Source organism: Bombus vancouverensis, chromosome 8, assembly GCF_051014615.1.
Source record: "Bombus vancouverensis nearcticus chromosome 8, iyBomVanc1_principal, whole genome shotgun sequence".
Classification (NCBI taxonomy): Eukaryota; Metazoa; Arthropoda; class Insecta; order Hymenoptera; family Apidae; genus Bombus; species Bombus vancouverensis.
This window is the reverse complement of record NC_134918.1, coordinates 6,897,371-6,911,219: the sequence shown is the minus strand read 5'-3', so window position 1 is coordinate 6,911,219 and position 13,849 is coordinate 6,897,371. Positions and strand designations below refer to the sequence as shown.

The 13,849-nt window shown below is 37.7% G+C and overlaps 3 protein-coding genes across 3 annotated transcripts in view; all 3 read right to left on the bottom strand.

The window, feature by feature from the left end:
- Positions 1-382: 382 nt before the first annotated feature.
- LOC117164869 (uncharacterized) lies at positions 383-3,623 on the bottom strand. The gene is made up of 8 exons (XM_033348277.2): positions 3,249-3,623; positions 2,961-3,080; positions 2,768-2,885; positions 2,160-2,421; positions 1,505-1,635; positions 776-1,013; positions 504-636; positions 383-433 (listed from the first exon to the last, which is right to left on the bottom strand). Exons 1-8 carry the CDS (start codon positions 3,387-3,389, stop codon positions 383-385), a joined length of 1,194 nt encoding a protein of 397 aa, XP_033204168.2. The 5' UTR covers positions 3,390-3,623.
- A 5,817-nt stretch (positions 3,624-9,440) lies between these two features.
- On the bottom strand, positions 9,441-10,113 carry LOC117164874 (uncharacterized). Its single transcript, XM_076621135.1, has 2 exons — positions 9,973-10,113; positions 9,441-9,596 (listed from the first exon to the last, which is right to left on the bottom strand). Exons 1-2 carry the CDS (start codon positions 10,111-10,113, stop codon positions 9,453-9,455), a joined length of 285 nt encoding a protein of 94 aa, XP_076477250.1. The 3' UTR covers positions 9,441-9,452.
- A 2,542-nt stretch (positions 10,114-12,655) lies between these two features.
- Positions 12,656-13,849, bottom strand: part of LOC143303087 (uncharacterized) — a 151,197-nt gene continuing 150,003 nt past the window's right edge. Inside the window, exon 4 of the mRNA XM_076621101.1 lies at positions 12,656-12,792. Within this exon, the coding sequence (XP_076477216.1) occupies positions 12,739-12,792 (54 nt within the window). The 3' untranslated portion in view covers positions 12,656-12,738. The remainder of the gene's footprint in view (positions 12,793-13,849) is intronic.

Genomic DNA, 13,849 nt, shown 5'->3' with positions numbered 1-13,849 from the left:
ACGACCAACGACCAAGAAATGTTTACTATGCAAATATATCAAAAAATCGTGGAACAGATGCTATTAAGTTTCTAATTTAAATATGACATGTTCAATATAAAATTGAAAGAAAGAAGAGAGTAGTCACTCTCTTCTTTCCCATATATTGTAATATATAGTCTATATTACAATATATTAATATGCAACAATATCATACTAATTATTAAAGTTCACACTATGGTATAATAGTTACTTCTAGTGTATGCATTTTACACAGCATAATGAAGAAACGTTAGGTTTATTCATTAAAGCGGGGAATACACATGTTGACTATCAGAAATTTGACTTCAAGTCACAATTTCGCTATTGTCAACAACATAGGATCTATAATGCTGGAAACATTCTATTGACTTGAGTATATCATAGTAAAGTACGAGAAAGACGTACTCAGCAACTGAAATGCAATAACATTCAACAAACAGATATACGATAACGATTATACAGTAATGGACTAAAAATATTACCTTCGAGTAACCGGTGTGAGAAGCAACGAAAAATCCGAAAATATTTATCACTCTTTCCGTTGAACTCCTCAACATGATAAAGAGTAACAACTTCTGCGCTTCTAGAGGCATGCAATACCACGTTGAATTGTACCTGCATATTGTTGCATCTCTTAACAAACACTAGTATTATAATCGCGTTACTTATTTAATAAATGGAAACATTTAGACAAATAGAAAATTATTAAATGCACAACAACAGAACAACCAAATTTAGTCAAATTTGAGCTTACGAGTCCTTAAACACGTTCAGACTGCGATCTATTATAAGTTGTCCGGAATAGCAACATATGTACAAGAAAGCTAAATGACCAATGAGGAGAAAGATACAGATGAAGATTTCTTTTTCATCTTTCGCGTCTGTTATCGTTTTAGAAACCTGTGAAACATTAGGATAAATTAGAATCAATTTTCCCATTCTGTTCAATTGTTCGGAATTATCAGAGTGTCTTTTCCGTAAATTCAATCCCTCTATCAAAAGTAATGGTAAAGAACACATTTCAATTTACTCTCGTTAGAAATATTTGAATTCTATGCGCAACAAATTGAACTGAAATATTCGGCCGACGTTAACGATATTTGTATAAACAATCTATGTATATTCATAACCAATGGAAGATAGTATCCATTTTCAAAATTCACTTTTATGGTGAATCATTTATAAGAGAAAGAACAGAGAAGGTCTAAAAACCTTGAGAATGTGCTCTCACACATTACATTCATTGAGGATTTTGGTTTTTCGCAACAAAGTGCAGGACTGAAAGGATACTTACTCGATGCAAAATCACTGAGATAGAAATCACGGCTATACCAGATGGTAGAACATAATGTATCGGATATTTCGATAATACGTAATTGATGAAACTTTATCCAGCGAATGAATTCCACAAGAAACGTCGGCATGAAATGCATGGAAAACAAAGTAGGTTCAGCTTAGGTATCTACCATCATATAATATCTACCACTCATTATAATCAAATGTACCAACTGTAGCGTATTCCTATGACAGACCACGACGTGCCGAAAGTCCCTGAAATTCGGGTCGATCTGCCTCGACGAAGACAAATCCGCAATTGTTTTTCGCAATCGATAGCTAAAAATGTACACAAATTTTTAGTCAAATATCACTTAACAAAGAATTTCACTTTCTATCGTCTGAATTAACCCTAATTAGCTAACAGCCTGCGAATTATCGCACTAATGACTGTATTGAGATATATTTATAAGAATTAAATGATCACACAGATAACCATTTCTGTTCAGTCGATTGAATTGAAAGCTGCGATTGACTAAAATAGATTGTCGCCATATGAATACGTACAAACAACTTCATCTGAAGGATACAGAACATACGAGTAAAATAGGAAAGTCTGAGAAGGATCCTACGCGAGAGTGAGAGCCGGGTAAATCGCAATTAAAGTTACTGAAATTCTATGACAGCAATATTAGCGAACCGCAACGAGACACGCTCCCCGTTTAAATGGTATTGTTTGAATGTTTTGCATATCGTATATTTACCTGACCATCATGACCATTGTAATGTTGTAAGTGCTGTAAGGTATCTGTTGCACGCAATGACCATGTCAAAAAGAGAAAAGTCAGCATTTTCATTCATACCTAGTTATCTCGAACAATCCGCACACGTAGTGGGCAAACACAGCCAACATCAGTTCCGTACCCGCCAGACAGAGCGATCCAATTGTATAAACAACTAGGATATTCAAGCATACCATATCGACATACTCTATGCGGTCGTGAGAAAACATTGTCAAGTAGGAAAAATAACGTCCTCGAGATTCATTCAAGGGCAATAGCAGATCCAACGTTATCGGAGTGAAGACATACAGCGCTCCCAATATAGTCCACGAGCAACATAAGCCTAAAACGGGAATAGTTTAATGATAGCGTGATATCTTCGCATCCGAATACTTTTGTACTAGCAAATTGTGTTAGTCTCGCAACCGCGGAAACGGAAGTATTTTCGCGTATTTCTCTTTCAAATAACATATATCTACCATATAATCGTATTAAAGGAACAGCATTACCAGCAGAAAACATCGTTAAGTACAAATGGATCAGTATTCACTATTTCTCTAATGAAGCCAATCACATAACCGAAGATTCACAATTTTACATTTACATAATATTCGCAAGGAAACATTCAGACATTAACGTAATCGCGACTGCGGCGACAAATTCCACAAACATAGAAAATGTTCTCTTACATAGGAAAATAGAGATTATGTAAGTCGAATAGTCGATGTATTTCATGAGTATCTGAACTTCAAGTTCATCTTTCAGCGTGGTGTCTGTCATGCGTAGATTGTCAAAAATATATACATTCTGTACCCACATAGAAAAATATATATGAATCTCTTTAGTTGAACTTCATAAACTTCACTTTAGAGCATCACGTACCACTGGGGACATTGCTACGGAAGTGACATATCGCATGAAAAAGACCATAATTGGACAGGTTGTAGATAATGTTAGGATGCAATTCCGAAATGTAATACCAGATTTAAAAAGCGATAAAACCTAAAAACATATTCTGTTAATTCTTTATGTCAAGACGGACGCAATATCTTTCTATGGCGTTAATACAATAACATATTCATCTTCTCGCAAATTTCTAACGAGTAGATCCGCAATACAACGTTGCGATGCACATAAATTGGAGGCATAACAATAATGTATTCTGGTTACCTCGAAAACTATATAGGCGAGCATAATGACAGAAATCGATATTCTGTGAATCGTTGAGTAAATCGACTTATGATATGGCCAGAGTCCTGAGATACTCAGTAGTATACGATAAGTGTTGTACTGCCTGTAGAACACGTCCATCTCGCTTCGCTTACTAAAGAACGTCTGTGCGGAAAACTCGAAGAATCATCCGACTACACCTCGCCAAGTTATAAACGATTTATTATTTCCACTATTATCGTTTCCTCTTGAATTTGTTCGCTCCGTCTGTCTATAGAAGTAATCTATAATGCATGGAAATTACAGTTATTCACAGACATCGACCGAGGTCATTAACGCCTCCCCATGAAATTGATACATAATAGATGCTCACTTTGAGAAAATTGCAGCCTACGTACAATTTTTTTCCTCTGCATATTTTCCCTTATTTTTATAGTTATTTTTTATTAAGTGTTAGAAGAGGGAAAGTTTGTCGCGACGACAGTATTTCCGCAGACGCCGCGAACTTCACAGCAACACTTCCTTGGTGTGCTCCCTTCGTCATTTTGTTCAATGGATTTGACAAAGACGAACAGCCGTCGAGGAGTATCAACATTTTACTAATTTGATTTGTATCAGGTAGTCGTAATATGTGAAAAATCAGCTTTTTGCAACAAAATATGCCTACTCCTCATGACAATTATTGTCTGAAGTGGTTCCTCTATGCAGAGTGTCCTTATTTCCACAATAATTAACATTGCGATCTGTTCTTCGTCCAATGCTATTGTTAACAACTGAGTAAGTAATATTGTCCTTCTTATAAATTTTGCGCTAGGTCGTTTGCCATTTGATTCTATATGAAGTAACGCAATGTACGGTATGAATGCGATATTATAGATAAAATGTAATATATTACACATGATTGAAAATACAATATTAGCGAATCATTGAAATATTGTCGAAAGTTCAAAATTGAGAAGATTGAAAATGTATATCATAGAATTGTCTGAAAATGACAAGCTTTCCCTGTTGCAGATTTAGTGAAAGAATGGAGGATGAAGCATCAATTAATTTCAGTTGTGATAAGTTATGGACATGAATTTACTATGACTAACGAGTAATTCGGAAAAATAAGAGATAAGCGAGAAATGGACAAAAGATATACAAAAACGACTGGTTCTATCATGGAAGAAATGATTCAGGTATTCACATTACTGTCGCTTGTCAATTTAGATGTTTCCATATTTGAGAATAGGAATTTTCGATATATATCCAGATCTTTGTGAAATTTCAAGCTGGAAATTTTATGAGCACTAGATATCGTTCAAATGCAGATTTTCTGTAGGAATTTTGTGACAAATATACGGGACAATTGAAAAGAATCTGCTGTCGTCAAATTAAGAATTTCCTGTTAGAGCTGAAAAAATAGAAACAAAGGATCATGGAATATACACAGAGGCATAACAATATATCATGGAAAAGTGCTGCATATTATGACACTATAACTTCCATGGACCTAAATTATAAGACGTCAAGTGAATTTTATCCATGCATGTGGTGTTATTTCAGTTAAAAAAAAAATATGAAATATGCTATATTTTAATAATTTCAATAAATTGAATTATTATGTTGAAGTGTATGGTATTACATAAAGATTAACGATTCTAAACTCAAACCTTTTCGAAGATTCCGAAAAGGAAAAGGAATACTCGTCTACTATCGATGGATGATCGCATGAAAAAATCAAACATAACTCCGATTTTTGATTGTAGATGAAAATCACAGAGAAAGTGCATCACAGATTACATTTCCTACGCTTTACAGGAAACGAATTCTAACATTACCAAAATTGTGTTTGTATTCGACTGCGGAATTATGCATGTACTTTTATCCCGTTTAAACATTGAAAAGCAGTGCTCGTCACGACATTCCAGTACCACAGAGATATTAAAACATTGCTTGTCTTAATAATTAAAGCAATTATTCGTTCGCAATTACATCTTATATGTACTAATAACGCAATGTACAACATTAATATGATATTTTCAGTAAAATCAGATATTATGACTATCATTCGAAACACACGCGATTGGAAATATAAGGCTATAAAATCTTTTTTATTGAATGTACTTAACATGAAAGGAGTGAAAAACGGGAAACGTAAAATTAATTGAAAATCGAAATTTTATTCCACTTCCAGAAGAATGAAATGTAAACCAATGACTAATATAAATTATTTATTATTAAATTATCAATTATTAAATATTAATTCAAATCACTGCTATCAACAACTATCGCACAATCAATGATGCTGGAGAAATTCTACTGAAGAGAGTATATCAGCAAAGTATGAGACGGACGTACTCAGCATCTGAAACGAAATAATAATTCACTAGCAGATATCAGACAACGATTATACAATAACAGACTGAAAAAATTACCTTCGAAAAACCGACACGAGAAGCAACGAAAGATCCGAAAAGGTCTATCACACTCTCCGATGAGCTCCTCAACATTATAAGGAGTAACAACTTCTGCGCTTCTACAGGCATGCAATATCATGTAGAATTGTACCTGTATATGGTTGTATCTCTCAAAATACACAATTATGATAATCGTGTTATTCAATTAGTAAATAGAAACATCTGGACACATAGAAAATTATTTAATAGACAACGACAGAACAACCATATTTAGTCAAATTTAGCTTCCTTGAACACGTCCAAACTACAATCTATCATAATTTGTCCATAATAGTGACATATGTACAAAATTACCACATGACTGATAAAGAATATACTAGAGATGAAGATTCCTGACTCATCATTCGCACTTGTTATAGCATTTGAAAGCTGGAAAATGATAGGATAAATTAGGGTCAATTTTCCGCTTCTGTTCAATCGTTCGGCCTTATTTATCTTCTTTCGCAAATTCTTTCGTTCTAACAAAAGTACTGTTAATGGACACTTTTCAGTTGACTCTCGTTTGAAATATTTCAGTTCTATACAAAACAAATTGATGTGAAATGTTCGACCGACGCTAAAGTTATTTGCATAAACCATCTATATATATTTATAACCAATGGCAGATAGTATTTCTTTTCAGATTTCACTTTACGGTGTACCACCTATCAGAAGAAGAATTGCGAAAATCTAAAAGCTTCGAGAATGGTTTCACACATTACATTCATCGAGGATTTTACCTTTTCCCAAGAACGTGCAGGAATGAAAGGATACTTACTCGATGCAAAGACGCAGAGAAAGAAACTACAATCACAGAACATGGCGGAATATAATGTAGCATGTAATTCGATAATGCGTAATCGATGAATTCCGCAAGAAACGTCAGCAGGAAATGCATGGAAAATAAAGTAGGATCAGCTTAGATATCAACCATCGAATACTCATTATAGTCGAATATACCAACTGTAGTGTATTCCTATGATAGTCCACGACGTGCCGGATGTCCCTGAAATTTACGTCGAGCTGACCTGACGAGAACAGATCCGCAATTGTTTTTCGCAATCGATAGCTAAAAACGTGCACCAATTTCTTGACAAATATGACTTAAGAGGGAATTTCACTTTGTATCGTTTGAATTAACCTCCAAACAGTCAGCAGCCTACGAAAAATCGCACTTTTCACTGCATTGAGATATATTTGTAGTATCGTGGACGAAAGGCCTGGGAAATATCGGACGAACTATGAACAGTGTCGCGAGAGCCGAGGCGCCGTCGGGCCCATCAATGTGTCATCGGTCTTTTCAAGTGCATAGTTTCGTGGAAAAGACCTACGTGACCCTGGCCACGAGCGTCTGCAGAACACGTGTGCGGTGGGCCTAGGAAAAGGGCAATAGAATGCGACAACAGTTAGTCGAGGAGCAGAGTGCGAGTCGAGAACGAGAGTGCGAGTCGAGGAGCCGAGTGCGAGTCGAGCGGAGACGGAGGTTGCGAGTGGCGTTGCCGAGAGAGTGTGGATTGCGCTGTGTTCTGTACGTTTGGTATGAATAGTTCAAGTTAAGCCACAATCGTCTTTTCTGTCTGATTAACATCTCTATTGTCCACTCTTTGTGAACATATTACATCACGATATTACATATTTATAAGAATTAAATGATCACAGAGGTAACTATTTCTGTTCGCTTGATTGATTTGAAAGCTGCGATTAACTGAAATAGATTGTCGCCATATGAATACATAGCTGGGAGTGTGGCGGCTCCTGCAATCCGGCTACTCGGAGGCTAGATATGATGGAAGGTCTGAGAGCGCGGGTGCCTGTTGGGGCGTGACTCACGTTGACTGGGCGTTCGCGCTAAATTCGCCGTCAATATGGGCATCCTGTCGAAGAATCCAGGATGGCCAGGTTGGTTAGGGAGAGGCGAACCAGGCCAGAGGGGAAACCCAGCAGCCAAAAGTCTCCGTGGCGGGCTGTGGGATCGCGCCCGGGAGTGGGACCGCAGTGACAGCCTGGTCAATATGACTCGACTCATATCTTTTTCGGCGTCTTCTCCGTTCGAGCTGCAGGCCCTAGCGCTGCGACGGTATACCATCAACTGCAGGGCCTGTGCTCGTGCGGGTATACGCTCTCTGCCGGCCAGTCGGTCCACGACGTCCGGGGGGAGGCAAGGCTCGAGACTTGGGAACGGTGGCGCAGTCAGCTCGCCGCCGAGGATGCGGTGCGGCCTCATCGGGCCGTTGGAGCGGCCCTATCGAACTGGGAGACCTGGAGAGATCGTGGCGGGCTTCCACTGACGTACAGGATGACGCAGGTGCTCATCGGGAACGGAGCGTTCGGGGAGTTCCTGCTAAGGATACGGCAGGAGGTAACTAGCACGTGCTACCATTGCGAGGAAGAGGAAGACACGGCGCAGCACACGCTGGAGTTCTGCCCGGTGTGGGAGGAACCGCGCCGTGTCCTACGACTCTCCATCGTCGAGAGTTTAGCCCCAGAGGCGATCGTAGAAGCAATACTGAGGGGGAAACAGGAGTACATCGCCGTCCGCACTGCGAGCAAGTCATGCTCGCAAAGGAGCGCGCCGAGAGAGATAGGGTGAGAGGACAACACCCATCGAGACTGCTATCACGCCGAAGAGGGTCTGGTCTCCCCTTCGAACTCGCACGACGGCCCAGGCAGCTTGGCGTCAGGAGGAGTGGTCCCCCCTAACGGTCCAATTAATAAAGGATGACTCCCGATTACACCATCAGGGAAAAGACGAAGGAGTACCCCAACAGCAATATGAAAAGATGGCCTCGGGGCTCTCCTACCAATCGTCAGGACGATCAACGTGGAGGTTTTAGCCGGTACCAATCCGGCACTAACCGGCGCCCTTTCCCGGGAGGACGCGGAGCGCCAATGAATGTTTCCTCCACGAAAAAAAAAAAAAAAATATGAATACATACAAACAACTTCATCTGAAACATACAGCACATATGAGCAAAATAGGAAAGTCTGAGAATGGGGGTTAAGTAAATCGCAATTAAATAAATTTACTCAAATTCTATGGCAGCAACATTAACGGTCCGCTGTGAAACACGTCTTCCGTTTAAATGGCATTGTTCGATTGTATTGCATATCGTATATTTACCTGACCATCATGCCCACTGTAACGTTGTAAGTGTTGTAAGGTGTCTGTTGCACACAATGATCATATGAAAATGGGAAAAGTCGGCATTTTCATTCATACCTAGTTATCTCGAACATTCCGCACATCCAGTGGGCAAACACAGCCAGCAGCAGTTCCGTACCCGCCATACACAACAATCCAATTGTATAAACGACTAGTATATTCACGCATGCAATATTAACATACCCTATCCTATCGTCAGAACAAATTGTTAAGCAAAAAAATTAACGTTCTAGGGATTCGTTCAAAGGCAACAGCAGATCCAACGTTATCGGAGTGAAGACATACGACACTCCGAACAAAGTTCACGAGCAACATAAGTCTAAAACGGGAATGGTTTAGTCGGGGACATCTTCGCATCCGAATACTTTTGTACTAGCAAATTGTGTTAGTCTCGAAACCGTGGAGACGGAAGTATTTTCGTATTTTTCTCTTTTGAATAACATATATCTACCATATAATCGTATTAAAGGAACAGTATTTCTGACACAAAACTGTGTCATGTGCAAGGGATGCGATTTCTCGTTTTGTCGAATAAAGTCAATTTCACAAGTTTCCGAAGTTTCACAGTTTTACGTTTACGTAATATTCGGAAGGAAATATTCAGATAATTGCGAGTACGGCGACAAACTCCACGAACATAGAAAATGTTTTCATACATAGGAAAATGGAGATTACGGAAGTAGAATAATCGATGTATTTCATCAGTATCTGAACTTCCAGTTGATCTTTCAGCGTGGTAGATTGTCAAAAAGATATAGTCTGTACCCACGCGAAAAAATATATATGAATCGGTTTTGTTGAACTTCACAGAGTTCACTTTAGAGCATCACGTACCGCTAGCAACATTGATACGGAAGAGACATATCGCATGAAAAAGGCCATAACTCGACAGGTTGCAGATAACGTTACGAAGCAACCTCGAAATGTAATACCAGGTTTAAAAAGTCATAATATCTAGAAACATATTGTGTAAATTCTTGATGTTGAGAAAGAGACCATACTTTTGTATAGTATTAATACAGTAACATATTTTTTCTCACGAATTTGTAAGGGGTAGATCCGCAATAAAATGTCGGGGTGTACATAAATTGAGAGTACAAAAATAGTCAATTCAGTTTACCTGGAAAATTATATAAGCGAGCATAAAGACAGAGATCGACATTCTGTGAATCATTGAGTAAATCGACTTGTGGTATGGCCAGAGTCTTAAGGTACTCAGCGGGATACGATAAGTATTGTACTGTATGTAAAACACGTCCATCTCGCTTTGACCACTGAACAATATCTGTGCGGAAAACTCGAGGAATCATTCGACTACACCTCGCCACGATTTATTATTTCCACTGTTATCGTTTCCTCTTGAATTTGTTCGTGCTGTCTGTCTATAGAAGTAATTTGTGATGCATAGAAATTATAGTCATTCCGCGGCATCGACCGAGGTCATTAACTCCACCCCCCCCTCCCCCCAGAAATTGATAGGTAATAGATGTTCACTTTGAGAAAATTACAGTTTACATAAACTTCCTTTCCCTCTGCATATTTTCCCTTGTTTTTAGATTGGACTTAGTTTTTTCTGGATGTTAGAAAAGGGGAAATTTATCGCAACGATAGTAATTCCGCAGACGCTGCGAACTTCACAGCGACATTTCGTTGGTGTGTTTCCTTCGTCATTTTGCTCAATGGATTTGACAAAGACGAACAGCCGTCGAGGAGTATCAACATTTTACGAATTTGATTTGTATCAGGTAGTCGTAATATGTGAAAAATCAGCTATTTGCAACCAGATATGCCTACTCCTCATGACAATTATTCCATCCATCCGTCCATCCTCGCTACTTTTAAAGATCGCCAGTTGTTTCGAAGGATTTCTGCGATGCCCTTTATCTATAAATTCGAAGTTGTTGAATTAAAAGGAACCTTGAATCTTAAAAAAGGAAATGTAAAAGTATCTAAATTAATAAAATAAAGACACATACTGGACACGTTATAGAAGAGACCATCATCACCGCGCCAAAAAATCATTTCATTTTCCTTAGCCACGAATTATCGTACGGCCAGAATCCAACCACCCATAAGAAAATCTTACTGAGTCTGTAGCGGGGATTTTGCGGATCGTCCATCGTTACAGGAAGGCTCAAACTCGTCTATGACAGTGGACTTGCAACAAGTTTCTCATATCCCCTCTCTATCTCATGTATTAACTCAGATACGTTATACTTGCTCGATGCGTTTGAAAAGTTAAAGAACCTTAATGTAACGTAATGCAATTAGTAAGCGAAATGAAGAAGAAACAAATAGCTGGTTTTTAAAAGCTGCAGTTCCATTAATCGACCGGTGTGTAACTCTACAATGTTTTACCTTAGGGATGAAGTTGTGGGGTTGATGATGTACTTCGTGAGAACTCGTGCAACCGTTTGTCGTGTTTTTACGTTTGAATGAGTTGGAACTGGGAAACCGGCCGATGGCTTGTTTCCAATGTTATGGAAATTTAATGACGTCAATTTCCCTTCCGTGTCCGTCTGTTTCACGCATGATCGTCCCCACTGCGCTATACTTGCCCATTCCTGATTCACTGTGCAACAAGTTGTTCCCTATCCTCACCAGTGATGCATAGAGCTTGTGTGTACGAGTCTGTTCTCGAAGAGGACATAGCTGAGAATCCATGGCTGATAATCAAACTAATAGAACGTTAAGCCACGTTAATGTTTTAGAAATTTCGACACGAATGCAACAGGTTCCAATAAAAGGCAAGTGTACTTTTGGTTAGAATAATTGACAAAATCACTAATAACTGCCTGCATCGCTTGACATTTTTAGAAGGCACGATGATATCTATCTGCCAATGCTGGAAAAGCACAAAAATAAAAATAAAATAGTTCTGTCCATAGTATTGCTTAAATAATTGTACCGACGCGATGTACAGCATGCATTGACAGCGGTGAGTATATTGAAAGAGAAGTTCATCTTAAAAGTGTCAATGCAATTAACGTAGCTAGAAAATGTGGATTTTACGAAAGATTTCGTACAAGTCCAATTTTCTCCGATTAATGGAAAATTAAGATTTACGAACCATGGTGTGATCGTTTGACATTGGACAGTGCCATATAATGTAGAAACGCGAAGCGTTGTTTGTATCTACTGATCTATTTTAAAGAGTTAAAAATGTGCCTTATGGGAGAACTATGACAGGGGAATGAAAAATCAATATGCCTTCCTGACATAGCGGATAAGAATTTCGACCACTATCACGGTTTATAAGTAGTTCCATATGTATCTTCATTAATTAAATTGGATGAAATCGATTTTGTGCATAACATAAAATTTGTGCATTAAATTAATAGATAACTATTACATGATATTTGTATATGTACATATAAATACAGTATTTCTAACGATTTACAAAGTATTTAATAGAATATTGTGTTACCTCCGTTTCTGGCAAAATAATTTTTCAAATGATTAATATGATGTTTATTCGCAGATTTGTTTAGATGTCCTTCAAAAATCCATATTTTCCACCGTTTGTGGAAAAACTTCCAATTACTTCGAAGAAATCACCTGTTTGTTTGCCCACAATTGGATGAGTCTAAATGGAATGTTCAAGGATATTCACGAGCGTAATTAAATATCTATTATCCCTATAATTAATAAATACAACCTAATACCATAGAGATATTTTAAAATCCATAAAGAAGGGGAAAAATAAAAAAGAAAATTTACAACAACTTTTTTAATTTCCAAAAATACAGTTATACACAATAATATGTCGAGAATAATTTCATATATTGTGCAAACAACATCAATAATACGTAACAGGCTGTTAAACGTTATTAGGGCAAACATCATTTATGTCCCGTTCCATCTTTTATCAGCTTTTTTAAGAACGTTAGTTCTTTAGGGAATAGAAGAACCTAACATACGAAAACGTTGTGTTTGTGACCTGTAATGTGAGAAAAAAATTTTACAAAGATCTACTTTCTGCATTTATATTGACACTAGTTCAATTAATAGAGCTATTAGGATGGATTTGATTTGATATAACGAGAGCTTTTACATAAATCACTGCCAAATGTCATAATTAAATGAATACTTGGGGTTGTGCTGCCTGAGAAGTTTGTGCAAAGTTCGTGGAAATTCGATATAGCAAATGCGACTTGCTATACGTTCTTGACACGTTTCTTTAAATATTTCCCCTAAGAACGCATTTCTATACAAAAAGTCAGATATATTTTCTGTTCATTTCGTAAAAATAATTGGTACGTTGCAAAATAGTAAAAGACGAAGAAAGAGCATGTGTATTTGTGCGTGCCCGAAAGTCATAGGACATATCAAACTTTGTTTATGATAATCTGAATTTGGATTCTCAGTCTAAATTTAGTGTGGAAGAAATACTAGGGGCTCCTTGTCAGAATATACCTTTCAATTTTCTACACGATGTACAGTATATTTTTTACAGTAACCAGCTTTCGAATTTGGAGCTTATTAGAAAATAGAAAGTTTAGAAAATTCTGGAAGTTGCAAAAATTAAGATGTCGATATTTTTTTGATTGCTCGTAATAGCTGGCATGGCAAAGTATACGTAACAAATTTGGGTCCAGTGGCAAAACTTTCATTTAGCAGTCACAGGATAGAAAACTATTACAACCTGTCGTAATTAACAAGCTGATTGTGTGAGACGCAATCGGCTGACCTGATTTTGCACACATACTATACTTAGACTGCTGATCCCAAATCCAGATTATCATGAATGAAGGTTGATTTGTTCATCAAAGGATGACTTTTGGGCGCGTGATAATACACATGCCGTGTTTCTTACTATTTTGTAACGTACATATTAAAAAAAACGAACAAATAGAGACGACAAAAACGCGTATCTAGAAGACATATTTTAAGAAACGTATCGAGAAGGTGGTCATGTTTGCTACACCGAACTTCCATCGAACTTAGCAGAAAATTTCCAGGAGGCGCAACTACTGATTTTCCATAATATTTGAGAT